This window comes from Trichoderma atroviride, chromosome 3, assembly GCF_020647795.1.
Source record: "Trichoderma atroviride chromosome 3, complete sequence".
NCBI lineage: Eukaryota > Fungi > Ascomycota > Sordariomycetes > Hypocreales > Hypocreaceae > Trichoderma > Trichoderma atroviride.
This window is the reverse complement of record NC_089402.1, coordinates 5,620,506-5,647,870: the sequence shown is the minus strand read 5'-3', so window position 1 is coordinate 5,647,870 and position 27,365 is coordinate 5,620,506. Positions and strand designations below refer to the sequence as shown.

The window sequence follows — 27,365 nt, the reverse complement described above, 5'->3', positions numbered from 1 at the left end:
TTCCTAATATAAAGAATATTTACTTTAGAAAAGTAAATACTAGTAAATAATAAGATATATATACACTTCTTATACTTACTTAAAGATAGTTTTAAATAGCTAGTTATTAATATAAAACTAAAATTATAATACACTTTACAGCCTACTCTTTAAGTAATATTATTTACTATTTACTATTTACCTATAGATCTCTTAACTAATCCACTAATATAAACCATAGACTAGGTTTATCCCTTGGGAATCTCATAAGCCACTAACTATTTAGGATATTAGTAACTTAAGTCATTACACATACTCAAAAGATATAGTAGCGGATATTAAATTAAGAAACAAGTTCAAATTGCCAGCATTCAGCAATAACTCTTTATACAGCAGTTTCTTCAATAGGTAAACACTGCCTGTCACATAAAGCTTTCAAAGTAACGGTACGGATGCAGAATTAGGACAGAAACATGTGATAAGAAATGCTGCACTCCAAATTCCAATTACTCTTGTTATCTAAGCCCCGCCAAACACCAAAAGACTTTGAATTCTGATCCCACCAGAGCCATGACGATACAACAGCTCCCGACCACGGTGAACCGGGAATTCGGCTATAACAATGATGCTTATATCCTCATTACTGATACCTGCTTCAGCTAATAGTTGAAGTATAGCATAAAGCGTCCTTCCTGTGGCAAGTACATCGTCCACTACCACCACCGATGCGCCCCTTGGAATCAAACCCAAGCTCATCTCAATCTTCTTCCCTTTCAAATTGTTAGGTTCAGAAGATGAAATGTGTGATGAAGGCTTGTCGATGGAAACGGTGGGTGGGGGAAGCTTGCCAGCTTCGCGGATTAGCGCCAAGGGGACGCTAACTTGCTGGGCCAATGCCGATGCATACACGAAGCCTCCCGCCTCGCAACAGGCCACCATACCAATTTTATCCCAGTCATTTATGAAGTGAGTTTGTAGTAAAGAAGTGCATAAAGCTAACCCGCCTTGCTGTTGGGCGATGTTGAGCACATGGCGGAACTCGATGCCTGGGCGTGGGAAGTCGGGCACAGGGAGCACCATACTAGCCAGTCGCTCCAGGTCCCCATGGAGAAAGGGAAGCAGGTACGTATCGGCAAAGCTCCTTACCGCCTCATCTCCTGTTGCTCCATTGTCAAAGACGAGGCTGGGGCAGTAGTCCAGTGTCGTCGAATTTGACTTACAATTGCTGCCATTGTCGCTACTATTGTGATCCTCGCAATCATGATTTTCGTGTCGATCATCGTTGCCGGCTTGGCACTTCCGGCGAGTCTGCCGCGTCTTTTCGCTAGCTGTGACACGAATGTCGAGTAATCTGCTGTTCGGAACTAGATGCGACAAGGTTGCAGTAGGCGCCTCATCTCTCATCCCAGTGATCACCAGCACATCCGCATCTGCGGCTCCGGACACCACATTCAGAAATTGCTTTTCTAGAAGCCAAGATTGTTGTCGCATCTGTTCTTCGAAGAATGCCGTCAAAGCCGGCCGGTGTTGTTCCTTGTAAGCCCGATCCCATAACACACGATCCAAGTCAGCGCCGGTAGCTACTACATATTCTCGCTTGATGGCATCGCTGATACTGGCCTTGTGTACCTCGCGGGGTTGGTCAGCAGATTTAGCGAGCATAGGAACCCAAATGTCGGCGCAGTAGTCCTTGCCGACGCCGCTTTCTCCTGTAACAAGAATAATGAGCGTCTGTTTCTTCGGCAGTTTCGAGAGCGGACAGGCGTAAGCCAGCACGTTGTGTAAGTCCAAGCTATGTTTTAGCCGGGCCAGGCGCGGTCCGTTTGGCCCGAAAGCTTTAGCTGCCAGCGCGGTGTCTCTAGGGTCTGGCCCAAGGTCGGCACCATAGGCTCCGCTGCTCAAGGGCAACAAGCTCCTGGCGACGCCATACACCCACTGTATGGCAGCCTGAGCAATCTTAGTTCCGCTCCGTCCACGAGGCCAAACAGCGGTTATCACGCAGGCAAAGTCCCAGTCGCGACAGCCGAAAGCCGTGGCAGCATCCGCCACATCTCCGATAGCTCCACCCCCTTGTAGCAGATGAAGATAGCAGAGCGGAGAAGGTCGAGTCTCCATGGCTGCTGCTAAGGCATTCGCGATGTTCGTGGCCCCGATGTGTTTTAAGAATAAACACCGCTTGAATGAGGAGGTTTTGCCCCTACCGTGTCCGTCATGCATCCCGGATATATACATCTCAGTTTCGAATAAATCGACGCCGTCAACGATCTTGAAGCTATCTTCCGGCCCAAATATCGTACTTGTAAGCCTAGGTGGGTTGGAAGGAAGTGGGTTGGATGGAAGTTTAGTCGTAGTAGAGTCGATCACTGTCACGCCAAGGTGCATCTGTGAGTTATCTGAAAATAAATATGCATCCGCGGAATTGTCTCGAGGGAGACTTCTGGCATAATGATCGAAGACCTGAAGCTTAAGTCGTGTATCATGATCGTCTTTCAACGGGATACTCCAATTTCGAACCAAATACTTCCGGGCTGCATGTGTTTCAAAGACAACGCTGACAACGATGCCAAAATTAGTCCCCGCGCCTTTCAGAGCCCATAACAGATCGGTCTCGATTTCTGACTGCACGGCACCGGCTGGTCGATATTTACTTGGTACGCGACCGACGTACAGAACCTGACCAGAGGCAACGCTGACCATCACAGCACCCACAATGGCGTCGCACGCGAGCCCATGCAGTCTGGCCAGGTGTCCAATGCCGCCTTGCAGCCATAACCCTGAGCCTACACTTGGGCGTGCTCCCAAAGGTACTGTTACGCCTGCCACCATAGTCTTGCGGACAATGTCTCCGGTATTACAACCAGCCTCCGCGACAACCAGGGTAGTAGAATCGAATTTCAGTTCTCCTCCCCCGGTTTCAGCTGCGACCATGTGTACTTGATCAAAAGCACTCATGTCGATAGAAACAACGTTAGGCCAAAGACACTGGCCGCTATGGCTCCCACCGATGACAGTTAGGCTAACATTATGTGTAAGGGCCCATTTCACGCACTGCTGGATGTGCTCGATTTTTGTTGGCCTCACAATCGATGCGGGACGGTGGAGGCGGGCTTCCTGATTTTTTATCATCCTGCTTTCAGTCATCAAGGGCACATGCGCCGTTAAGTTGGGTAATGCGGTTGCATGTTTAGTAAAAGTTGCCATGACGTTGGGTGAACTGAACAAGAGATGGTCGGGGTATGCGTCTTCACGACGGCCCAGTAAGTGGCATAGCTTACGCCATTCGCCTCGGATAGCTTCGTCTTGGACGGTAAAGCCCGCGATGAAAGAAGTAAATCGGTCCAATGTCTCATCGTCGGTTGCTATCCGAACGATCCCGGTAGGAAAAGAAGCCGTGTGATGACACACTAAGCCGTCAAAGTTCAGGTCGCCATCACGATGGAATACCACCACTATTCCTCCTTCTGGGCCTTCGTCAAGTAATTTCAGTGCGTGTTCGATAAATCTGCGCTTAGGTTTCATGCCGTACATGCTATGGCAAAATAAGACGACATCAAACTTCCCATTATCACTTGTCCCGATGCTGGTATCGCTCCTTGTGTTTTTGTTGTCGTTGTCTGGTGAGAATGGGATCGGATGAATATCGGGGAGGCCTTCCAGACATGGCAGGGGGCGCTCTGTCCCTGAGCTAGGGCGAAACCATTCATCTAGTCTCGCAGCAAACAAGTCGTTAGGCTCGAATGCAACATATCTCGAGATCTTGCACCTGACGTGATAGGGCAAGTATCCCAGAACGCTCTTTGGGCCGGGTCCGATTTCTAGCACCGAGATATGAACACGCGATTCGAATAAACGGTCTAGAAGCGAAGAGAGCTGAGGGACAATGAAGTCTTGGTATGTCATCCATTCCGAGCCCTGCATCAAGACGTCGAAACTAGCGCTGTACTGCGGCTGGGACAACGGCTGTGTTGCGTACGATGCTGTCGCTCTCGCCGTCTGCCTAAGGGCTTGCTTCAAGGTATCGAGAGTGGCCATACCAGCTTGATAGGAGCACGCTTTCGTACTGGTAAAGACAACAGCGTATGCTTGCGTATGGATGAGGATGAATCAATTAAGCTGGATTGCGTGCCTATGGAGTTGTTGCCGCTTCTTATCCGCCCCGATGTTGGGTGTATTAGCAGGGTTGGAATCTTAGATTTGTCTAGTATAAAATCTCAACCTTTGACTAACCAGTCAAAGCACTTTATTGTCATTCTCATGCTTTCTATTATCAGTGAACTATTCGCTCTTGGAGGTTATTGAGATGATCAAGTCCTCATTAGATAGTGGGTGGAACTTTAATGTACGCGCGCGCGTTATGTGATCTCGACGACAATAATGCATGGCCACGTTAGCTACTTCATTATGTAAAGGGGTTTCCAGCTCACCCTATCAACGAAGACCACGTTTACCGCGAGGTGTGTCAAAAGGATTTCTGGGTTCCCCTTCTGCGGACAAACCTGTTTTGGCCGGCCTCCCGCATGGTCTATATGTGATTGTATTGAAAAAGATGGGGGGCGAGATCCACGTTGCAAGACAAAAGTGCAATACATGAATCCATGCATCATGCACCATTTCAATAGGTTGTACGCCGATAGTTGCATGTAATCCGAAATTGAAATCCATTTCCACCTGAAGGTAAACAAAGCACTATAACCCATAAGCATGAAGCGCCTTACTCCAAGTGGACAACTCTCATGGGAGTTTGGTGGTGTCATGCAGGACACTTGGTGGCTGGCCTCCCGCATATAGTGGCCGGCCTCCCGCATATAGTGGCCGGCCTCCCGCATAAAGGCAACAAAAGGACCATTTCAAAGAGGGGGGTTATCGAGCCAAAGCCTAGCGATTTTATCGGTTTGGATAACTGTAATTTGTCTAATGCATAAACAATGGTACATGTATTGGTCGGCTTCAAAGGTTGCTAGGGCGAAAGGAGAGATATTTTATGGTTGTTAATGCGCTCTGTTTGATGGAAGTTAGGCGATGACATAATGGTATATCTATCGCCCAGTTCATTTATTCGCATGTTTGCTTAGTTGAGAAGCAACCCTTTTGCAAGATCAGATTCTTTTGGTCTTCGTTCCCGAGCCTTTTCAGGTCGCTCGGGCTTTCAGGTCTAATTTCTTTCCTTAAATATCTTACTTCTTGCCTCTGTTGCTCCCGGTCTGTAGCAGTTAACATGGCTAATCCCAAAAACGGTAGCGTCCTCTCTAGGAAGCGGGGCCATAACACTGTCTCTTCCCCGACCAGCCATAATTTAACGCAAGATGGGCGCAAAAGACGGAAGACACACAAGCCCAGCAGCAGCGGGGTTCCTGTTGCTCCCGATCTATGCAAGAAGTCGCTGCGAAATGCCTCTAGTGATACCCGAGACGACTCATCCATTGAGAAGGTTCTCGTCTCTGAGGATGGCATAGCAACGAAATCGTCCGGCCCAGTGTCTAGTTCTGATAGTCTTTGTAGGTTACTATAATCTTCCTCTCTTACTGAGTACACTTGCGGCTCGGTACGGGTTTCTTTGTATCGAGACTCACATTTGTACTTCCCAGCAATCGAAACTAGAAGCCGCCGAGGAGAGAATCAGGAACAGGCCGTTTTACGCCTAGAAAAGATGCAAGGTGCTGTGCGAACTTTGTTAGAGTGCATCGGCGAGGATCCCAGTCGTAAAGGCCTGCTGGATACGCCTTCACGTTATGCCAAGGCGTTGCTGTTCCTAACCCAGGGCTACAATGTCAATGTGGAAGATATTGTGAATAACGCGCTATTCCATGAGAGTCATAACGAGATGGTCATTGTCAAAGATGTTGACATATCTAGCCTTTGCGAGCACCACCTTGTGCCATTTACAGGAAAGGAAAGCTCTTCCTTCTCCCGATGTGTCCTATACACTCCACTCTGGGGTATGCCGGCTAATTATTGCTTCTAGATGCACATTGGTTACATCCCCTCCAATACCGTTATCGGCCTTTCGAAGCTTGCTCGAATCGCCGAGGTATTCTCTCGTCGCTTACAGATCCAGGAGCGCCTTACCAAGGAGGTTGCTCATGCCGTTATGGATATCGTGAAGCCTCAGGGTGTTGCCGTTATTATGGAGTCTAGCCACCTATGCATGGTGATGCGTGGCGTTAAGAAAACGAATACGACAACCTTGACAAGCTGCATGCTGGGTTGCTTTGAGCGCAAGAGTGAGAAGCGAAAGGAGTTCATGCATTTCGTTGTAGGATGAACAGATATCGGACTTACCGGCTATAATGCGGATATGAGGGACATCGGGGTTATACGCATAACACAAAACGAGCAGTAAAAGACGTTTTCTTGTATCCTAACTCTGTCATGGCGGTACACGAGATAAACCTATCTCGATCGATTGAGAAAGGCTTTCTGAAATTAATCTTTCTAAAGAATAATTGTGCTTCATTCGAGTAGGTCTTTTTTAGATGATACTGGTCAAGAATAAATATGTTCAGGGTAAGATACAGACTAGCCCGAATTCTGTATCCCTGCCTGGCGCATTTGGTAAGCTAATCATCGGGAGATTCCCAAGGGATAGATGCGTATGTCTATGTTGGCAGATGGGGATAGGATAGGATATCTGTTATTGAGCATGTTGCGTAGTCACGTAGTTGGTAGATAAGATGTAACTCATATCTGGTACTATTAGTGTGTTAACGACTGACTAGCTAAGCTATTTAATGAGTGTAATTATTGTTGACTTATATAGTAAGTCGTTTCATAGGGACCGCTGTAGCCCATCGGTCCTCTATTGTGAGGACCGCTCGCGTACGTCGGTCCAGTACGTAGGACCGCTCTCACAGGTCGGTCCTCTCCTGATTGGCTGTTCGTTCCGAGGTTATCCCGGGGTACGTACTGCGTTATGGTTCTTAAGAGTCGGGTTGTAACATGGGTCTTATATATGCCTATCTATAAAAGAACAATCTACTTCCGGAGGCAGAAGTGAAATTGGCCATGTTTAGAAGCAGAGGAGGAATTTGTTTACCTCCAGAGGTAAAAGTAAAAATGGTTTCATTTAGCAGCAGAGGTAGAATTAGTCTACTAGAAATAGGGTTATTTTACATTTAGCAGCAGAGGTGGAATCAGTCTGCCTCCGGAGGTAGAAGTAGGGTTACTGTATTTAGAAGCGGAAGCGGGGCTAATCTACCTCCGGAGGTAGAAGTAAGAAGAAAAAAAAGCTACTATAAGGAACCTAACCCTACATTGACGAGTCGAGACCCTGGGGTATAATATTTCCTTTCGCTCAACTTCGTATAACTCGGCCGTGCCCGGGCTGCGATTGACGGCCACGGCATATGCGGTGTCTAATACCTGATCAAAAACGGCCCACATCTTCTGTAATTCGACCTCATGCTCCTCAATCGGACGTACTGCCTTTTGCAAATCGTCCCTGTCAACGTCCTTCAAATGGGCCGCCCACCCAACGCGATTTAACCACCGATCGGCTTCCCATTTGTCGTCCGCCGTTTTGATGGCTGCTCTGGACTCTTTCACAAACGCCTCTTCATCTTCGCGGTGGATTCGGTTCAAAAACTCGGCTTCCTTGTCGACTCCGTCGGTATGCTGATCTGGCTTGACGGACGGCGGCAATCCCCGGCCAACCTCGAACCAACTACTTGCCACACGCGATGGGAAAAATCTCTGGCATTGAACGCCTGTTCTCCACGGTACGGCCCGCTCCTCCTCGGCCCCTAACTTCTTGGCGCACCGGCCCGGCCCCCGAGCGTTGACCCACTTATGCTTGTTCCGATAATATGCTCCTATGGTCTTTGGTGTTCGGGCCACATACGGGCATTTATCGCATTCTAATCCATCCGGTTCTGGCGGTGGAATGATGGGGATTGGTGGTGTTGTTGGTGGCGGCACTGACCACTGGCGTAACTCTTCCTGTGTGTTAATGATGCCCGGGATTGCTTTCACCACATCGCTAATTCGTCTAACCTCTGTTGCTGTTGCCGGGATATGCTGTTGCTGTAAATGGGCTGTTACTTCATTGGCCACACATGCAAACTTGCAAACGCTGCAAATAACAAACAGGGAATCGGGGAAATAAACAAACAGATCCATATTATATTTCATCTAGCTGTTCACTATAAGATAGATCCAGATTCATATATAATCAATACCCTGATGACTTCTTTTTTTTTTTTTTTTTTTGCCCTTGAGTGCACTGGTGTTGCTGTTGCTTGCTTACCGGCGTCTACCTCGTGGCGCGCTTGTCTGCTTGCTCAGCTTTCATTAGTAAAACTGTTTAACTCCAATCCGTTTACCTTGCTAAGCTGTTCATCAATTATGAAATTGATCTTTACCTTAAGACTACAGCTTCAAGGCTCAGTTTTAGAGTCTCTAACAGTCAGAGATGTGCCATAAGAGGCAACGTAATTTGGCTCCGTGATATTTTTTACAGCCTCTCCCAGGGCCATGAAGCTATAGCCGTGAAAAGGTGACGTCAGCGGAGGATCAAGCAAGCCCAATGTATTCATGCCTATCATAAGGGCACCCAATGATATTAAAGAGCAATTGAATAAGCAATCATCTTTTCTCTAACAAAATTGTACCTTTAGGTTATAGAGACCTAAAATAATTCCAGATATAATATCTTGCCTTTGCTTATCAAGAGCGTCTGGAGGTATGATTAGTTAAAATAACCACCGGCCGATAATATTTAGTCTTACTAATAATAGCCTCTGGTATTAGTAAGTCTTTAGCGTTAACTAGACCTCTGCTCTCTCGTATAATGATCTGCGATAAGTGCTGGAAAGTATCGGCTTCTGAAAACACCCAAGATATCAAGAATCAAAGCAGAAGACTCCTTCCAAAAGAAGTGGGTAGAGGTTCTTCTAACTTATTAATCCATGCTTTTGTAAAGAAATCAGTGGCCCTGTGACATTAATAGTAATCAATAATAACAGCTACTTTAGCTAGCATTTCGAGATTAATTATTTGTGGTAACATTGTTGTTTTAGCATGAAGTATGCGCATAACGGTAAGGAACGCTTCTCCATTCCAGCCACTTGCAGTTGCAGAAAATGAAAATCCATCTTTGGGTATAGATTCTTTCCAGTTCTTATTAGCCATCATCTTGCTAAAATAATCAAAAGCTAGCTGCAGATGCTTTGATGAGAGTTGCATTTGTATAAAGCCTGTGATAGATCCATTAAACTGTGATTCGACTGGCGCGTTCCATAACCGTCGTTCGTTGTTATTTGCTTCCCAAGCTTCATACGGGGTGTTATGCTGTGGCATAGCATTTTCCAATAAGGTAATATATGCGGCAAATGGTGGGTTCGGATTGAGTAGAGTAAGATGAGTATCGCCTGTTGGATCAAGTTTATGTAAAGTCGGGTTCATGGCGACGTGTCAAGTTTAAAGGGCTGCAGTCTAGATTCCCGCGCTGGAAAGCAGGAAATACAACAAAGGGAACAGACATCTTATAGCGGGGGCCTCTATAGAGTAATTAGCGCCTGAAAAACAGCGCTTACGCAGCACTAACTAGTAGCATTACATGGCGGTTAGGTGTCATCTGACTCAATATCATGTGACTTTGCTAAACCCTTAGTATACTCGCCTAGTTTATCTTCTACCTATAGATTGAAAAGGCTTACTCCCCTTATCTATTTTATATAATAGTTTATATTTGCTACTGTATTTACCTTCTTTCTTGTCTATATTATATCTACTTATATTAGACCAGCTATTTCTAAACGGTAATCAAGCTCTCTTATATCAGGCTCATATGATTTCTGCTATTTCGGATATCTTTTGTCAAACTCTTTAATAAGCTTACGTACTCGGGTATTCATTACCTGTACGACCTGTGCTTGTTTTTTCCATATACTAGCAAGACTTTCTTCATCTGACGTAACCTCAGTTTCATCACTTCCCATAACTGAGTCTGAGTTATCGTCTAGGTAGGCTGCAGTGCGTTTTCGGCATCTCTTACATCGGGTTAGCTAGTGACTTTGAAGGTTTTTATATGTCTGCAGCTCCTTTTTCAAGAACCGGAGGCATTCGTTAAGCTTATCACATTCCTCAAAGATCTTGGCAACACGCATCTACCTTATATCACACCACCTAGAGGGGTAATACTCGCCCTGAAAAGAGATATCTATTTCCAATACGGATGCTGCCGGGCTAATCTTGGAAGGCCCGGCTACCGTTTGCTCGCGGAAACTAACCAGCCTGGTGTAAAGATCACTCTCGGGCATTTGGACCAGCTCCTGCTCCGGCTGTATTACGTATGGCATGTAACCTTTCCGCGGAAACTTGCTTCCTAGTTTCCAGCCGTCAACAGGGTGAAGCTTGACGTTAAATGCTGGCAGTGGATGCTTAAGAGTGCCAATACCATAGGACTTGCTATAATGTTTAACAAGTCCGTCGTGTACACTAGGCCACCACAGAAACTGCTTTTCCTCCTTATCTCTGCGCATAAATCCCCGGCCGTGCGGGTAGGGGAGGAGCCAGTGGCTCCCGAGGAACGACCTTTTTAGCTCCCGCCGCCACTTGCAGGCGCCATCCTTCCCCCCGCGCGGCCTTGACGGCTTGGAAGCTCTGTTGGAAGAGCATCCGGAACGGCTTATCGTTCCAGCCTTGGCGTTCGAATTCGTCGTCCTTGGACTTCCAGAGCCAGGCGAACAACACGTGGATATCCTTTACTGCCAGCCTATTCCCTGCCGCGAGCTGAGGCGGCTGGTGTTCTGTCAGCATGGCGTCCTTTACGCTGTCGTAGCAGAGGGGGATCTCCCCAGCCAGCGCGGCCTTTGCGCACTCGGGCTTCAGCGTCGCCTTTATGTGGAAGAACACGTCCTTCCGGAACGCACAGAGGCAGAGCTCTCGGAGGTAGTCCCCTAGGAGGTCGAGGCACGCGGGGACGGCACTAAACTCGAGCATCCACTGGTAGGCCTTGTTCACCCTGATGAAGTCGATGCGCACGTCTCGGACCTGGTGGTACCGCGCGCGGTAGGCGGTCTGCATAGAGGGGTTATTGAACATCATGTAGGCTGCGTGTGGCTGGCGGAAGGTAAGCGTGCTCCAGTCGACCTTGTCCAGGAACCAGGCGTAGCCGTAGGTCTCCATGGTCCGCCTGAACCCGAGGCCTTCCCATCGGCGCAGTCCGTTCGGCTAGTGCGGGTCAGGCTGCTGCCGTACGTCTTGCCAGCAGCCACCAACCTTCTGTATTAGTCCGCCTGCGTAGGAGAACTGGAGGCAGCGCAGAAACATGAGCATAACTCTTGTGTGCTCCCAGGTGACGAAGTGCGGGTCTTGGAAGCTGTGCACCATTTCAAACCCCATGCAGAACTTGTTAACGTTCCACCGTACCCATTGAAGCAGGGTGTTGGTGGTAAAGCTGTAGTAAGGAGAGCCGTCCTCTGTAGGGGCGGCGAGACGCTGGTCGCGGAGCTCTCTGGAGCGGATGTGGCGGCTGATTGCGTGGAGGAGGTCCCTGGATACACAATGCTCCTCCCTGATGCCGAAAGACTTGTGCATTGACCCTAGCGAGGCAAAGTGGCAGCGAAGCTTTGTATAAAGGTACGCCTTAACCAACGCTACCGGCTGATGGCTAAGGCCACCTCCGACGAGCTCCCAGGTCTTCCTTAGTTTCTTATCCAGCGCAAGGGTCTCAATAGCTGCATTTGTGAACGGATATACGTTTCCTGCTGCAAAGACTTCCTTTACACTGGGGTAGAACTGAGAGTATAAAAGACCGGCAGAGCGATGCCCCGAGCGTTTTCCAGTCTCGATTGTCAAGCTTCCACTATCCCGGAGCATGGTAAATGGATAGAAGACCTGCTTCTTGGGTTCTTTGCCGGGGAGCGAGCTGTCAGCCCAAGAGGCGTATGACTCTAGGCAACATCGCCCATACAGTAGTGTTTCAGCTTTTGCTCCCCCCAAGCCACTAACTACCTCTGCTGCCGGCTGGTTGAATGGTGCAACTCTCGAGGCCTGCCATGGGCAAGTCTCCTTCCCAACGTCAATATAGAGGTCGGCTGCCATATAGCTCTCGTCGATTGCATTAGTCCAGTAGTCTTCAAACCGCAGATTCATCTTCTCCCAGGTGACATCCTTTGTAATTGTTTTTAGGTTCTTCGCCTGCAGAAGGATGGTAACATTCTGGAACTGATGAAACCCCGGCTCTTGGGTGGCGCTGAGGATACCGGCCCAGACATCTCCCAGCGACTCCGGCGGCAGGCAGTATACCAGCTGTTGCTCGCGCGCCACCGGGTGCACATGCTGGGTAAGCGACTCTACGCCGCGGGCCGTGGAGTTGTACTGGCTGTGGTTGTAGCTTGACGGGTAGTGCTGGACCTGGTCGCTGCTGTAACATCGGTAGATAGCTGGGAGCAGTATACCATCCATCCACAGCTGAAAGTCTTCGTCGCGGAGCTTGCTACTCTTCTGCTCAGCTCAATACAGTTTGGGAAAGAGAAAGTAGAGGGAAATGTCCTCAAAGCCGATGACGCGGCCAAAGGTATAGTGGGGGACTTGGTGCACCGGCCGCTGGACTTGACGCTGCACCCCATCTGCGGTAAAATATGTCACCGGGATTGACCGTAGATGGAGGTCAGACTGAAGATCTGACACAGTCATCCTCGTAGGGGACCAGCGAATGCCTCGCTTGGCGACGGACAGGCTGGTTGGGAAACCTATGATGCTGTCCACGTCAAAGGTAACGCCTGCGGTACGCGAGACTCTCTCGTCATTGTCTAGGCAGATGAGCGGCGCCTCGGACCTGGAATCGACGCCGCAGAAGATCTTCTTTCTACACTCGGCGTTTACTTTCCCGGCTAGGTCATCTTTCCCGCCCGCGAGGGTCTTGCTGCTGAGGACGTCAGCGCCTAACCCAGCAGTAGACTCAAGGTACTGGGTAAGGCTGATCTGCTCCGCCGGGCTTTGCATACGACGCTCCTTCGCTGTCTGGTGACAGTCGTTGCAGCATCCTTGGAACCTGGTGAGTTGCTCTGCCAGCTTCTGCGCGAGGCGCTCAACTAGACCTCCTTCATCCTCCTCTGGCTGGGGTAAGGGTTCAAGGGGTGCATCAAAGCCAATGGCCTCATCTAGATCAGGACCAACGTAGTCCACCGGAGGGCTAGGGTCAGCAGCGCCTGTGGGAGTTTCATTGTCAAGCGTTACCTGTGCTTCCACGCCCTCTTCCAGCTGTTAATCAACTGCGGTGAGGAACTGTAATATATCTCTCTGGTCTGGTTGCGGCACATCAGTAGGACTGACTAGCGGATGGAAGCCGCCAAATGTGTCTGCCAATTGTAGAGATAGGACTGGGTTGTAGAAGTTGGTATGCGTTAAGTCATGTTGTGCAGAGGAAGCGTCCCGCCGCGCCGCTCGCTTCCGTTCTACATCCGCTGCAGCTTTAGCCTTAGCTGTTGAGTATTTTCGGGGCCTACCACGCTTGCGCTTTCCCATGGTATTTCCGTAGCTCGTGTCATCCATAATGCTGTTACTAGTAAAATCGGGTTTTCAGGTAGAAGTATATAGGTAGAATAAAGAGCCGATAGAAGCTGTAGAACAGGAAGAAGAGGAGGCGCAGAGAGTGTTAATCCAGAGATTAAAGAGGAAGAGGGGCCTTTTCAATGTATAGGTCAGGAAAGCAGATAATATGTTTATCCATAGGTGAGGAAGGCAGATAGATTTTCTAGTCTACAGGTTGAAAGGCAGGAAATATAGAAAACAAGGCTTTCTTGGTTCTTTACCTGAAGAATATATAAGAGAGCTTGTGATATGCTGTAAATAGGGGTGCATGTAAGACTGCTAAGACCTGGCCTCCAATTGGCTAGCGTTATCTATTAGCGTATAAGGTGGGTGCTGGATTCCTGAATGGGGTTAGTTGACCGCGAAATTCAAAAGAGTTTAGCTTTAACCGCTAAAATCTAATTAGCTAGCATATTCATCATCGACGACGAGGTCAACGAATTAAAGTGCAAATTTCATAGCAACAAAGAATAGAAACACGTTAACTATTATATAAGGCAATATATAAGCCTTAAAATATTCTTAAATTTAATTCTTAATTATTTTATACTATTTTTAGCTTCTAGTTTGAGGCGTTAAATATATAGTAGTAGTCCTGGTGGCACAAGTGTTACTGTAACCTTTAGCCTCCCCGGATTTCGCGAGTCGGTCAAGCCCACTTCTGCGAATGCGTACTTTATACAGACATGCCGCCAGCAGGTGCTCAAGTCGTCCTTGGAACAGAGTAACTTTTGGCGCAGCATTGCCAACATTCGAGGTGCTCGGCTGAGCGATCCTATTGTAATCGTTCTAGTGCATTCCAATACGAAAACGCTTCTCGCCATCCAGAAGTTGCCAGAATCCGATCTTCCTATTCAAGATTACAGGATAAGCAAGATCTCTGCTTTATTAGCATCTAATATCTCCTCCTTGGATTGGCTGGCGAGCCGAATACCGAGGATTGCTACAGTAGTAAGTGCCGATATGTATGCACAAAGCATAAGTGCATAAGTGGATAGTTCAACCGGCAGCCATTTTCAGCTTGTTTCTAGTGCAGAGGAACCAATAACATTATTCTCCCAACTGTCCTAGCCGCGGGGTAACGCTAAACTAGCTTGCTTAGTGACAATATACCGGTAGTCGCATTAAGTGATATTGATGTCTGGTTGGAGCGTCAATCTGACGTTGTGTGAATATTGACGTTGGGAGAGCATTCGCGTGTTCAAAACAGACTTTCTAATCAGTGGGTGCCTACGCTTAGGTAAACGCCACCTTCTTAATGTCTTCCGTTTTGGAAAAGTGCGGTGTCGCGTTATGCTACAATAAGAATTAACCTTCAGTGGCCGATCAAATAGAGCTAGTAATCAATCCAGTCCACGGTCCCTAATCTCATGGCCACATTCCATCGACAATAGCTTACATACATGTACGTTTATAAAGAATCGTTACGCGCTCTTGCTGCTCTATTTTGTAACTTTGTTGCCAATTCATAAATCCATTTTCAACCGCAGTAATACACACATCCCGCACTGTTGTCTAACATAATGACTGTCTATTCCTTGGCGCTTCTGCTGGCCTCTTTGGCTGCCCTTGCTCAAGCGCAACAGCCCAATCGTCCAAACGACCTCAACATCACCCAGGCCCAAGGTAATGCGTACGGCTGTTCTTCTAAGGCCTGCCTAGAGAACCTACAAACATTTGAGGCATTGGACCGACCGATCTTTGGAGATGTTCCCTTCAACTACGACTTCTACGCCACCGCAGATAACTTTACTAAATCTAAACCTGGAGACCTGTTGAAGCTTCAGCGGCAGAATTCCACTCTGTATGATATTACCCCTGGCAGCTCGTTATGGTTCATCCAATATACATCCGTCGGTGTTGGTGGACAGCCAGTCCCATCCACTGGGTTTATCCTTCTTCCCTATTTGAGTGAGGAATCCAACAAAACACCGCTTATTTCATATGCGCATGGTACTATCGGAACTGTCGCTGCTTGCGCCGCGTCCTCTTCTTATAACGGGTACGATTACGACAGCTGGAAGCTTCTCCCAACCCACGGATTCGCCGTGGTTGCTACAGACTACGCGGGCTTGGGCAACAACTACACCACACACAAGTACGGAAACCCAGTCATTAACTCAGAAGACGTATATTTCGCTGTTGTTGCCGCCCGCAAAGCTTTCCCAAACGTCTTCACCACTAAATGGGCTTCTCTCGGTCATTCTCAAGGAGCTGGAGCCATATGGGGTCTCGAGGAGAATCCCCGTGTCGCTTCTAACCAGAGTGGTGAATACGTGGGAGGAGTTGCCGTAGGTCCTAGTGTGAGACTGAATGATCTCCTGACCGCCGTTCCTCTTTCTGAGGGATATGGATTCGGCCCCCCTGATTGTGAACATGTTCCAGTCCCTGAATTTCTCCATACAGCCACCCGTCTTCACCCCAGAGGCCATGAAGCGTTACCCGCTGATGAATGCGCTTGGGCTCTGCGACAATTCATATGCGGGCCTCAACTTCGACCTCCCGAACCATGGCATATTGAAGCCTACTCCTGAGCAGAATAAGACGATTCACGAAGCTTACACCAAATTCCAAGACCAGTATGGCGCCGCGACCGGGAGAAAAGGATACAAGGATCTCCTTGTTGTACAGTCCCATGAAGATGAGATTGTGAATTACACTGCTACGATTAAAGCATACGATTTCGCCTGCAAAAAAGGTAACATTGTTCACCTGAGCGTGTATCACAACCTCACCCACGACGAGTCAATGGCCGCTTCGGCGCCTGAGTGGCTCAAATGGCTCAGTGATAGAATTTCAGGTGTGCCACTTGCCAATGCAACCAAGTGCACTATACAGCAGAGGACGCCCTTATATATCCCTTCACGTTCTGGGTTTGGGCTAGCGTGATTATGGATAACAGAAGGTCTTGGTCCTGCCTTATTGGACGCTCTTATATTACTATTGATCCTGGGCTTATCCTTTCTTCCCTTGTTCTTCTGCAGTTATTTATTTTTCGGAAAAAAAATCCAACCGGGTTCAATTTTTATATATGTCTAAGGCTTACTAGTTGTTTCCTTGTTATAAACCTAGTAGTTATAAATAAGGAATACCCCGAACGGTCGTTGAGATGTGCAAGAACGTTGAACGGTGGGCTATTGATTCGGGAATTTGAAAAGTGAACGCAGATAGCGAGGGCCGAGGGGTTTCAAATTCTGATCAATTGGACTGGACCGGACCGAGACCAGCGAATTAGAAGTCTTAAACAACATTATTGCCCAAAATTCTCAGGGAGTCAGGCAAGACTACTGTACCGTGTCCACTGTACTGTCAGGGAAAATGCTACCGATGGAAGGCTCCGCGTAGTCCCGAGAGCCGAGATGTGCCACATCTCGCTGCGGAGAGTAAGCCAAAACTACCCCATGGGGCCCCAAAGATTTGGGTTCCGCAGGGTGAGCTATTAGGGACGGTGCGTTAGTAGATTCTTCTGCTGTATCATGATTGGGTACGCCTACTTATGTCGCCGCAACGTACATGTAGTTCTCTGATTTGCGAGATCCGAAATCCAGCCACCACCAGTCCTACCTATCATCTTCATCACGGCCGCCGTTGAGGCGACTCAAGCTACACAGGCTTAAAAAAACATGCACGGGGGACAAGAATCTTGCCGCAGAATGGCACACAAAAGAATTCAGGATCTACAAAAGGACCCTCTCCCCGCGACTTCATCCTGAGTAACTAGAGCTACATTATGACACATTGCATTCGGTGCTCAGGGCTACGATCAGTAGTGCTTGCGGGTAGCTGACGAATTACAAATCTCCTATTCTCACAATAAATCGCCCTTTCAACGTCATTATACATCAACTTGCTGAATCATGGCTCCATCTGCGCTCACTTCCACTGACAACGCTGTGCTACTGTCGAATGCGACTAACAACACTCACCGGCTGTGGTGGAGAGACCCGGGTTTACGAAGTCTCGACATTATCTTGTTGTCGAGTTTTCTCGACTCAATGGCTAACGGCTATGATAACTCTCTCATCTCTGGACTCGAGGCAATCCCCCGCTGGTTTGATGACATATCTGGCGCCAAGAATGCCAACACGCTCGGGCTCCTCATCGCGGCCTACTCGTTTGGCGGCGTTGTCTCTTTCTTTCCAGCACCCTGGATGGCCGACAACTGGGCCGTCGGTGGGGAATTATAATTGGAGATGTGGGCATAATTGTGGCCGTCATCGGGCAGTGCTTCTGCAAGACGGCCGTTCAATTCCTAGGCACCCGCCTCGTCCTTGGCTTCTTCTCACTTTTTAACTCGATCAGTTCAACAGCGCTTCTCTCAGAGCTTGCCCATCCCCGCCAGCGAGCTATCGTTGGCGCCCTCTTTAACACCTTTTTCTATGTAGGCGCCATCACGGCCACTTGGACATCCTTTGGGAGCCACATATCGACAACAGCTGGTCGTGGAGGACGCCTGTCATTACGCAGCTCTTTTGGACGAGCGTGCAGCCTGTCTTTGTCCTATTTACCCCAGAGTCTCCGCGTTGGCTGGTAAATAATCAGCAGCCAAACAAGGCTAAAAGCATCTTGGCCAAGTATCACGCCAATGGTGACGAGACTGACGAGCTCGTCATTGTCGAATTTTCCGAGATTTGCGCCTCGGTTGAGCTGGCCAAGAGCTCGAAGGTGACCTGGGCCTCGTTTTTTGCTACCCCCGGCAACCAGAGGGGAGTTTTCATCTGTGTCGGGCTTGGTTCTCGCTACGCAGTGAGTGGGTTGGTAATGGCATCATTAGCTACTATTTTGTACCTATGCTTAAGATAGTCGGCATATCCAACCTAACTTAATAGCAGGGCATCAACCGTGGCTTACGGATTTACAACTGGTTTTTGTCAATTGCCGGGGCGATGCTGGCTGAGAAGGTTGGCCGTAGAAGGCTGTTTATACTATCGTCGTCCATAATGTTACTGTTTATGATCCTCATCTTGACATGCTCGGCAGTCTTCGCCAACACAGGAAATACTTCTTCCGGTATAGCGGTTATCGTGTTCCTGTTCCTATTCCTAGGCGGCTATGTCATCGGCTTCACACCAATCCCTATTTTATACGTCAATGAGATTTGGCCGACAGAACTTCGAGCCAAGGGCGCATCCGTGTATTGGCTCTCACAAACGCTAGCAATTTGCTTCAACCAGTATGTGAATCCTATCGCGCTCCGTGAGATCCAATGGCGATACTACTTTGTCTACATCGGCGTTCTGGGTATTTTTGACAAGGAGTATGCGGTGGCAGTATCTCAGCCGCTTAGCAACGCCTTGAGAAAGGAGGAAACTGAGGTAGCAACCGTCGAAAACGCAGCTTGAATTTAGCTCCGAGTAGCACTCAAATGGCCAATGAGAAGTTGACAACAGAGTAGGAGAGATAGAAGCCGGTCTGGCTCTATGTTCCAATTACCCGAGTCAGGACACTCACGTTTTCCATAAGTTTTACATTCATGTCCTCCGGGTAGACAAAATTCTGCTAGACCTGGATGATGGCAAATGTCTACCAATCTCATCACCTCTCCACATGGAGATATGAAAACAGTTTTACCAACACATCGTCTAGAACCTCGAGCTTATTTCAGAAAAGAATGTTCTATACGACTCAGAGCAAAGGACAAAAGCCAGCAGTCCGTTGAAATTAGCTAAACTATAAAATATATTTACAGGACCTAGTCCGTCACAGTTTGTTCTATAGCTTTTGTATCTACATACCCAAATAATAAAGCATCTTCCTAATAGCTGAAATCAGTGAGATATAAATCATTTTCATTTTTTTTCTGGGGTTGAAATACAATTTTTACGAATTATGTTGCTGTAAATTAGTAAGAAGAGAGAAAATGCTAAGAACGTGAACGCTCGCATATCGCATATGATCATTCGCATCCTACGCTATTTTGAGGTCAGCGTTTCCATTGACATTGTCGTTTGCCTAGACGGAGTAACCTTTACACAGCACCAAAGCGAGGAAATTAGTACCTATACAAATCAGATGGGCGTCTAAGCTCGATCTTTGACCTTTTACTTCCAAGGGTCTGTTACAATGCCAGTAATTATCATCGGCATCCTTCTTGTTTAGCTTGATAACTTCCGGAACTCAAAACTATGCCCGGCATTAATTTCACTCGGCCGATCAATAATAGTAACGTTGGGATATGTATCGTGAGTCCCTTTTGGAGCAAGGCCATTCGGGACCTATCAAACAATTAGTTAGACGCGAATATAGTTCTGTAGCTAAAAAAAAAGTAGGTAGTTTGGGCGCCTGAATTTGAACTGAATGCTGAATTCAATTAACACCGTGATATTGGCAGCAGCAGGTGGCAGGAGTCCCTTTGCGTTAATTTATCATCAAAAGAACTCTGTCCAAATGTAGTTTCTCGGTGGGTAGACACTATTCAAGAAATGTCATAAGGAGATGACATAACAATACCAGCTATGGAGCTCCTTCGCGTATAGGACATTAAGATATGGACACCTAGAAGGGTCATAATCTTTTCCATCCCAGACCTCCGTCTAAGCTGGCATCAAAGAGGTTTCCTGAGTAAATTATTGATCTTGCAAGTACGCTGCTGACACTCTGTGCTTATTATAATACGATTAGTAGATATTGCAGCTGAGATCTTATTTTCCGCTGTACCTTTGAACAAGTGTTCTGTCAACTTTGGCATTACGCTCGCGCCAGTCAAGATTGAACCAGTTGTTTCGAAATCTGAACATGTACCGCATGTAAGACTGAAATTATTTTCAGAATGACAGATGACAATCGACAAGGCAATTTATATTGAGGTGCCAATGCTATTTGTGCTGAACAAACCTTACTTGCTTCCCCAACAATCTAGAATGCATTCACCACTGCATTATAGATAGGTAAGATGCTGGAGAACAAATAGTAGCGCGTGAAGAGGACTATATTTAGTTGGCAATACTGAGTTAGTAAAGTTGGACTATAAAGAAACAATCGGGTTTTCGAGCGGTTAACATTGTAGACAGTAATAAACTAGCACTACAAGTATGGAGACATATGCAGATCCAAACCTGTTCCTCGAAGAGCTATCCATTTACAAATGGTTGCTCTTCTATTTCAATTCCACCGTATCTACTAACAGCGTCCGGCTCCAACCTGGCGGGTAGCGGTCACCAATAATCTCAGCCTTGGTAACCGCGGATCTGATCTGCTGCACCTCGGTGTCGCTGAGCTCAATTTCCAGCGCGCCCATATTAGCGTTGAAATTGGCTATCTTTGTAGTACCTGGAATTGGCACCACCATATCCCATTGCTTCAGTAGCCATGCCAAGACGAGTTGGCCTGTCGAGCAGCCCTTGCGTTCAGCGAAGGAAGTTAATTCATCCACTAGTTCCAAGTTTTTCGAAAAGTTCTCCGCAGAGAAGCGAGGTATAGTACGGCGCCAGTCGTCCTTGTCAAGATCTTCAGGTCCCCGCAATTGCCCGGTTAGCATACCTCGGCCGAGTGGCGAGTATGCAACGATGCCAATGCCCAGTTCCTTGCAGGTAGACAGTATTCCTGTCTGCTCAGACTCAATCTCAAGACTGAAAGGGCTATATTCGACCTGGACTGCCGTGATAGGATGAACCGAGTGGGCACGGCGAAGGGTTGTAGAAGAAACTTCCGACAGGCCCAAGTACTTAATCTTTCCTTGTCTATAACAGGTTACATGTTAATTCAACTAGATCACATACAAAGTGTTGGTTTATGATAATGATAGGTAGACTTACTCTTTGAGTTGAACCATGGCCGCTACAGTCTGCTCGATAGGCACTTGGGGGTCGGCTCGATGAACATAGTAGAGGTCAATGTAATCCGTATTCAGTGCTTTTAAACTCTTTGCACATGCTTCAGGCACATAGGCCGGATCAGTCCGAGCGACTCCGTGGCCCATGTTACCGAATTTGGTGGCCAAGATAATATCTTGTCGCTTTTTGGGGTTCGCCTTGAACCACATGCCGAGAAGTTCCTCGCTGTCGCCGTATGCATCGGCTGTATCCCAAAATCGCTCTCCAGAAGCATAGAGCTGGTCAAGAAACTGAAGGCGCTCTGCAAACGGGGCAGCCTTCCCGTAGAAAGCGCTTAAGCCCATGAAGCCCATGCCGATGGCTGTGACTTCAGGGCCATTCTTACCCAGTACTCTCGTCGGAGGTGCCATTGGTAAATCAGTGAGATGTTTTTGAACGGTTTGAACGTTTGAAGTCCGTGTGTATGAGAGCACGAGGTTGAGAGTTCTAGTACCTGGAGTTTTGTTGGGAGCCAAAATATAAAAATTCTTTGTAAGTCTACTCTAAAGTGAGTGCCAGTGCTGTTGCTCACAGGTTAAACAGCCAAGCTCTTATAATCCGGAACAAAGCTTTACTACTAGGACTTATTATAACTATCTAGTTGTAGTATGTATTATAATAATGCCCGGCTTATGGTATGCCATTATGCCAACCTGTAGTGGATGTAATTACTGTTGACATAGACCACCAAAATACTAACGCCGATCGCCACTTTCGGCCTGTAAGAAGAGATTTTGCTGCAGATGGAGATACACACAAGAGACTAGTGTTTATTCCGACGGTCACTTTCACTTGCGTGTTAGCTATTGGACTTTGTGGGGTGGGGCTTTGCTAATGCTTCTAGCCTGACGTCGGCGTTCTGTCCTCTTCTTCGTTACGCCGGTTAACCACATCTTAGTGCGGGCTCATCACTTTGGCACTTTCCCCCATGAGTACGGAGATAAGAAAGCTAATGTTTTTCCCGATCCAGGGTTGATTGGGCTTATTCAGCCGCCCGGACAAAGACACTAACGAAATTACCAACTACCGCTTTACCCGACGACAATGGAACTAATGCAATCGTAACTGAAATCGCAAGATGCTCTTTAATTATCTCTACGCCCATCGAATCATGCATGGTATATCAGCAGAGGTAATTAAGTTCAAGTGGCAGCTATGATTTCAATGGCCTTCGTGGAGTTAGCGGCTGTAACTGATACCATAGGCTTCATTTCAGTGTAAACAATTAATAGACAATGGCCTTGAAAAGGCAGCTTGATTCGCCTGTTCTTACCCGGCCTTATTCCATATTGATTGTACAAATAGACGTATAACACCAAAAGAAATACTTTCTCCCGAACTCAAAAAATGTCGGATCTTGTTTGGTTCATCACAGGGGCTAGTAGCGACTTTGGCAAATACATCACGACAGAGGGTTTACACCGAGACTACAAAGTGATTGCGACAGCACGGAAAGTCTTAGTCTTGGCTAGCTTCGTGTTGTTGGCGCTGCGGTCCTAGAAATCGACGTGACTTGGGATGACAAGACTTGGGGAGGTTAATCAGATCTACGGACGAATAACCCATATTGTCAAATGCGCTGGACATATTCTTAGTCAAGTATAATATTATATAACTCTTTAGCAGGTAAACCAAAGGGTCATAAGTTTATAATTGTATAAGGTAAAGATAGGATTTTATTATTAATAATTTTATGGATATTCTAGGGCGGGAAACAATATAGAGAGGTGGGCTATTAGCTTAATCATCTCAGCCATCTACTTACTGAATTCCTACTCTTACACTCGAGTATAAACTAACTATACTTTATTTCGTGCCTTGCATTATCCCCCTGTACAGTTAGTACAACAATATTATCTCCTTTATCTCCTTTACCTTGTTCTTGAGGTTTCGGATTTCCATCCATTACAATATGGGACTGACTACCAGGCGTAACAATAGTCCCTGTTGTCCCTGTGGGAACCCGATACCACAGTGTATACTTCCCCTCTTCTGTCAACTCCCAGCCGGCACTAAATGTCCCTAGTGGAGTTGTAAAACCCCCCCTCCGCACTGGTTAAGTTTCCAAACTGAGGTGCCAACTTCCATTGAGTACCGGCCGGTGCCGTGAGCGACAAGCCGACTATGTACGTACTGAGTGCGGCCACAGGCCCGGTACTCCACCCGTGGCTATGACTTGTAAAGCTAGAATCTCCATTATAACCAGTAGTTGCTCTGTATCCAAAGCTACCATCAGGAAGATACCCCTCGACACAGGTACTCTGCGTACCAAACGGGTTATCAAGGTACCAGCCCCAGGAGCGACGGATGAGATCTAGTGCACGTAAAGGTTGAGATGCAGCAAAGTGGGCTTTGATCTCAAAAGATTGTATGAACGGGACATGGTTTCCTGGAAGTTCGGGGGATATAGCGCCAAGGGGGCCCCAGTTTGTCGTAAGCTGGTTGGAAATAGACTGTGCGGTGGTATCAGAAGCAACGACGCCGAAGAGGAGGGCCATGCTATTTCCATCTTCGGGATGAACATTTCCGTTGGTATCGCTGTCCTTGTATGCTCTAAGGGGAGGGTCGTGTTAGCTGGATATAGAGGTAGCTCGAGAAGAAAGTATATGAAGTAAATAAAGAGCCAACTTTACCCTGCAGTAGAGTCCCAGAGATTATTATTAATGGTTATTTTGAGCTGGGCAGCGATAGATGCCCATGTTGACGAGGAGGTCGAATCGCCGGCCCAAGTGGCGATTTGGGATCCTGTAGTAAGGGCTCTGTATAAGAGTACATTTGCTTCGGTGCTATTTGAGAGTAGACACAATTAGCCCTCCCTCGTTTCTTGAAACATGAATTTGAATCATCCTTCTCCCATATTCATTGAATCCAACCCAAGCAAAGAGAGTACTCACTTATGACCTCCTTGCTCAAGGCGGCCCCAATCGTTCGTTCCCGTCACATATAGCATCCCCGAACTATCCATCTTCCCAATGATAAATGCCATGGCGGCCTTGTATTTGGGATAGACATAATTTATCCAAGGGCCGTCATTGGTCCAGAGGATATATTCGTAGGTTCCTAGCATGGTCGCTAGGTGATAGGTATCCGAGCTATAGAAAAACGCTGCTGGACCTGCAAAAGGAAGCCCGCCGTTGCTCGCCTTGTTTGAGTTAGCATTGGTCAACACGGAGTATTTTGAGTTGCTCGGAATCAATCTCCGGAGTTATGTTAAAAAAAAAAAAAGAATTATTGGAGACTTCTAGGCATCTCCATGCTTGAAAATCCTTTCGGAGGCTAATGGTAACAGCAGATGGGGAAAAGGAACATACCTGGGCATCATACAAAGCATCGATTGTATATCGTACTCCATTCCAGTCCCCCGTTCCTGCGAGAATACTGGGAATAGAGATGCTCAAGTCTCCGGCCCACACAATCCTATCTCTTTTTGCGCCATCTACGTAGATGGTCGGATCAACAACGCCAGGATGCAAGTCGGCATCGTTTTTCCATCCCGCGGTCTGCACTGGAAACTCCCTGCCCGTTGTCGCAGCAATGCTGTTTGTTTGCAGAGTATAAGCGCCCGCATACCAAATTCGATTGAGCATATCATCACTGGAGTAGAAGTAGCCGCCGTAGGCGCGGAGGTCGGACCAGGTTGGTGCATAAGAGATTTCGAGAGTAATATTGGAGATGGCGACTGAGATGGAGGAAGATGTTTCAGTAAAGAGGGTCAAGTAGCGAAAGCCACCACGGAGTTTGGCGTCGGGCATTGTGTACATGCCGGAAGATGTGGCAGTAATGTTGGCGTAGATAGCACCGTCGATGGTATCAAACGAATTCGAATCGTCTGACCATTGTCCCGTCCAGTTTCGTGCTTCAGAAAATGCTAACCCCATTGTCCCCTCCCCTTGAGCAGTGTATGCCACTGTGACAATTCCGGCAACCTCTTTGCCGAAGTCGAAGATAAGGGTTGATCCATTTCCGGAGAGAATTAAAGGGTTGGCGGGAGGAAATGATGAAATGTTATCGAAACCAGTGGAGTAGATAGTTATGGGTGATACAGTACGAGAAGTTGGAGAGTAGTTGTACTTGTCCCAGATGCCGCTAAAGGACGGACTAGATGGCCCATAAGCACAATTTGAGTTTCTCCAGCACCCAGCCGCGGACACCGATGCATGGAATGAAAAGAAGTAATAGGCAGCGAGAAGATGGAGAGGACGCATGCCTAGCTTAGCTGAGCAATAGCAACTAAGTACCAATAAAAGATGGACGATGAACGAACTTCTTCGGATATTTTCGCAATACACTGTATAGTGGCAATAAGACCAGCCCAGGGCGAATTCAAAAGAAGACTACTTTATCAAGGCGAGTTTGAATTGTTCACTTTCAAAGCAAATGAAGTGTTTATATATATAAGTAAAACAGTATCCAATTTGGGTGGCTAGATGCTCGGCCTTAGCTATCTCTATCCCGAGCTTTCTACAATCCCGTCAATTATTTTAGACTTACACTATTAGTAAGAAGTCTTAGCTCTAATGTAGAGTAGCAGCTGTCTATCTGGTTGACCATAAAAAGCAGTTTTAGCAGAGATGCTCGTAAGGGTTATTATTACCCCGAGTTATGGACAAGAAAGGACAGTCCCTGAGCCACTCGGCAGCATTGATCAATTTCAAGCTATACAAAAGTAAAAGGGAGCCTAGTTTAAAGGGGCTCGGCCTGGTGTATTATTACCCCGAGATGTACAACCCCTGTTCACCCCGCGAAGGAATGCAACAACCCGGCTTTACCTCGCATCGAGACTTTCTTAGTTGCTACCAATTAGCAGTGTTCGGAAGACCATAATAGAACTAAGCATCGGATTTTTTGAGATATTTATCCAACACCATGTATTAATATATAAACTTTGGTAGAATGGGAGAAGTTATAAACTGGGTACTATGTAAAGATATAATAGCTTAATACTAGAATAAAGAAGAAAAAAGAGTTTTCATAGCAACTCAGTTATCAATAATCTACCAACATCCCTTATCTTTCTTTATATTCGCTTAATAATGCTCGGGACCTTTTCTCAAGCCCATTTATATTATGATATGTTTACTTACGATTTGGAGATACATAGCTGTAGTCAGGAACAGCATTAACACAGCCAATCTGGGCAAGCAATAAATAGGACACAATAAGCTATATTCTACAAGGATCTTCACTTCCTTTAACCTTTTCCCCTATGTGTTGGCAGCGTAGAGGAAGTCTTGAGGCGAATCAGCTCCAAAGAAATGCTGTATGAACCAATGACCCTTTTCAGTTGCCGTGATTGCGCGAGGAAGCATCTCCTTTTTGTAGTCCGCTACAGCGGCTTCCAAGTTTTCAATTCCATTTTTGATGATTTATTTGGCCAATTCAGCACTCTCGTATAAGACATTATTGACAACGTCTCCGGTAGGCACACTGGAAGGGGTAGACTATTAGCTGGGCACGATACCAAGTATTGAACATCTTTATCTTACGTCAAATGGGCCGCATCTCCAAGTAGCGTCAATACAGGTATGGAATTCCATGGCAAAGAAGTCTCTGGCGTCGAGTGCAATGGCCAGGAGCGAAAATGTGAAGCGCTGGACTTGATGAACTCGGTAAGTTCTTGGGCCCATCCAGCGAATCCAGTAAGAAGCAACGACTCCCACAACGTCAATGGATCATGGAAAATGGCAGCATTCTTCACCGTCTGACTGTCAGGAAGTTTTACGCCAACGGAGAGAAGATAAGATCCATCACCTAGGTAATGCAAAAATATTTGCCGTCCTTTGTCCATGGCTAGGTAATTTTCCTTGCCAACCATAGAAGGTTCTGAAGAGTATGTCGGGTCTCCAGGCTGGATGAATGCAGTAAAAAAGTGAATTCCAGAGTACTGCGGCTCAGTAAGGGTAACCTGCGAACTTGCATCAGCTACAGAATATTTCTGAACTTTTGATGGAAACGATGTGCATTTTACCTGCTTTGTTACTTTTGGCCAAGCCCCGTCTGCACCAACGACAAGACGGAACCAAGGGTCAACACAGTCAGTTG

At 47.1% G+C, this 27,365-nt stretch overlaps 12 protein-coding genes across 13 annotated transcripts; 5 read left to right on the top strand and 7 right to left on the bottom strand.

Moving 5' to 3' along the window:
- Window positions 1-454: 454 nt before the first annotated feature.
- TrAtP1_007197 (uncharacterized protein) lies at window positions 455-4,011 on the bottom strand (the record flags this gene model as incomplete). Of its 2 annotated transcripts, XM_066113428.1 has the most annotated exons (2): window positions 455-1,136; window positions 1,200-4,011. In XM_066113428.1, coding segments are annotated over 2 exons (2,814 nt in total). In that variant the 3' UTR covers window positions 455-1,134. The 2 variants fall into 2 exon arrangements, with proteins under 2 accessions (XP_065969514.1, XP_013937507.2); XM_014082032.2 differs by having other exon boundaries at window positions 455-4,011.
- A 1,183-nt stretch (window positions 4,012-5,194) lies between these two features.
- On the top strand, window positions 5,195-5,941 carry TrAtP1_007196 (uncharacterized protein; the record flags this gene model as incomplete). The annotated part of the gene is made up of 2 exons (XM_014082033.2): window positions 5,195-5,474; window positions 5,565-5,941. The coding sequence occupies 2 exons, from the start codon at window positions 5,195-5,197 to the stop codon at window positions 5,939-5,941; spliced, it is 657 nt and encodes a 218-aa protein (XP_013937508.2).
- On the top strand, window positions 5,942-6,241 carry TrAtP1_007195 (uncharacterized protein; the record flags this gene model as incomplete). Its single annotated transcript, XM_066113427.1, has 1 exon — window positions 5,942-6,241. The coding sequence occupies one exon, from the start codon at window positions 5,942-5,944 to the stop codon at window positions 6,239-6,241; it is 300 nt and encodes a 99-aa protein (XP_065969513.1).
- Window positions 6,242-7,165: 924 nt separating this feature from the next.
- TrAtP1_007194 (uncharacterized protein) lies at window positions 7,166-8,170 on the bottom strand (the record flags this gene model as incomplete). Its single annotated transcript, XM_066113426.1, has 2 exons — window positions 7,225-8,170; window positions 7,166-7,174 (listed from the first exon to the last, which is right to left on the bottom strand). Exons 1-2 carry the CDS (start codon window positions 8,104-8,106, stop codon window positions 7,166-7,168), a joined length of 891 nt encoding a protein of 296 aa, XP_065969512.1. The 5' UTR covers window positions 8,107-8,170.
- Window positions 8,171-8,916: 746 nt separating this feature from the next.
- TrAtP1_007193 (uncharacterized protein) lies at window positions 8,917-9,378 on the bottom strand (the record flags this gene model as incomplete). The annotated part of the gene is made up of 1 exon (XM_066113425.1): window positions 8,917-9,378. One exon carries the CDS (start codon window positions 9,376-9,378, stop codon window positions 8,917-8,919), a length of 462 nt encoding a protein of 153 aa, XP_065969511.1.
- Window positions 9,379-9,681: 303 nt separating this feature from the next.
- TrAtP1_007192 (uncharacterized protein) lies at window positions 9,682-11,168 on the bottom strand. The gene has a single exon (XM_066113424.1). The coding sequence runs from the start codon at window positions 11,101-11,103 to the stop codon at window positions 10,444-10,446; it is 660 nt and encodes a 219-aa protein (XP_065969510.1). The 5' UTR covers window positions 11,104-11,168; the 3' UTR covers window positions 9,682-10,443.
- A 22-nt stretch (window positions 11,169-11,190) lies between these two features.
- On the bottom strand, window positions 11,191-13,473 carry TrAtP1_007191 (uncharacterized protein; the record flags this gene model as incomplete). The annotated part of the gene is made up of 2 exons (XM_066113423.1): window positions 11,191-13,182; window positions 13,255-13,473. 2 exons carry the CDS (start codon window positions 13,471-13,473, stop codon window positions 12,433-12,435), a joined length of 969 nt encoding a protein of 322 aa, XP_065969509.1. The 3' UTR covers window positions 11,191-12,432.
- Window positions 13,474-15,035: 1,562 nt separating this feature from the next.
- Window positions 15,036-16,401, top strand: TrAtP1_007190 (uncharacterized protein; the record flags this gene model as incomplete). Its single annotated transcript, XM_066113422.1, has 2 exons — window positions 15,036-15,815; window positions 15,898-16,401. 2 exons carry the CDS (start codon window positions 15,036-15,038, stop codon window positions 16,399-16,401), a joined length of 1,284 nt encoding a protein of 427 aa, XP_065969508.1.
- Window positions 16,402-17,369: 968 nt separating this feature from the next.
- TrAtP1_007189 (uncharacterized protein) lies at window positions 17,370-18,854 on the top strand (the record flags this gene model as incomplete). Its single annotated transcript, XM_066113421.1, has 3 exons — window positions 17,370-17,626; window positions 17,898-18,258; window positions 18,342-18,854. The coding sequence occupies 3 exons, from the start codon at window positions 17,370-17,372 to the stop codon at window positions 18,852-18,854; spliced, it is 1,131 nt and encodes a 376-aa protein (XP_065969507.1).
- Window positions 18,855-20,608: 1,754 nt separating this feature from the next.
- TrAtP1_007188 (uncharacterized protein) lies at window positions 20,609-21,697 on the bottom strand (the record flags this gene model as incomplete). The annotated part of the gene is made up of 2 exons (XM_014082037.2): window positions 21,267-21,697; window positions 20,609-21,191 (listed from the first exon to the last, which is right to left on the bottom strand). The coding sequence occupies exons 1-2, from the start codon at window positions 21,692-21,694 to the stop codon at window positions 20,609-20,611; spliced, it is 1,011 nt and encodes a 336-aa protein (XP_013937512.1). The 5' UTR covers window positions 21,695-21,697.
- A 679-nt stretch (window positions 21,698-22,376) lies between these two features.
- Window positions 22,377-22,823, top strand: TrAtP1_007187 (uncharacterized protein; the record flags this gene model as incomplete). Its single annotated transcript, XM_066113420.1, has 2 exons — window positions 22,377-22,455; window positions 22,540-22,823. The coding sequence occupies exon 2, from the start codon at window positions 22,671-22,673 to the stop codon at window positions 22,821-22,823; it is 153 nt and encodes a 50-aa protein (XP_065969506.1). The 5' UTR covers window positions 22,377-22,455; window positions 22,540-22,670.
- A 512-nt stretch (window positions 22,824-23,335) lies between these two features.
- On the bottom strand, window positions 23,336-27,138 carry TrAtP1_007186 (uncharacterized protein; the record flags this gene model as incomplete). Its single annotated transcript, XM_014082038.2, has 5 exons — window positions 23,336-23,876; window positions 23,957-24,109; window positions 24,218-24,465; window positions 24,635-25,421; window positions 26,810-27,138. 5 exons carry the CDS (start codon window positions 27,136-27,138, stop codon window positions 23,336-23,338), a joined length of 2,058 nt encoding a protein of 685 aa, XP_013937513.2.
- Window positions 27,139-27,365: the final 227 nt, after the last annotated feature.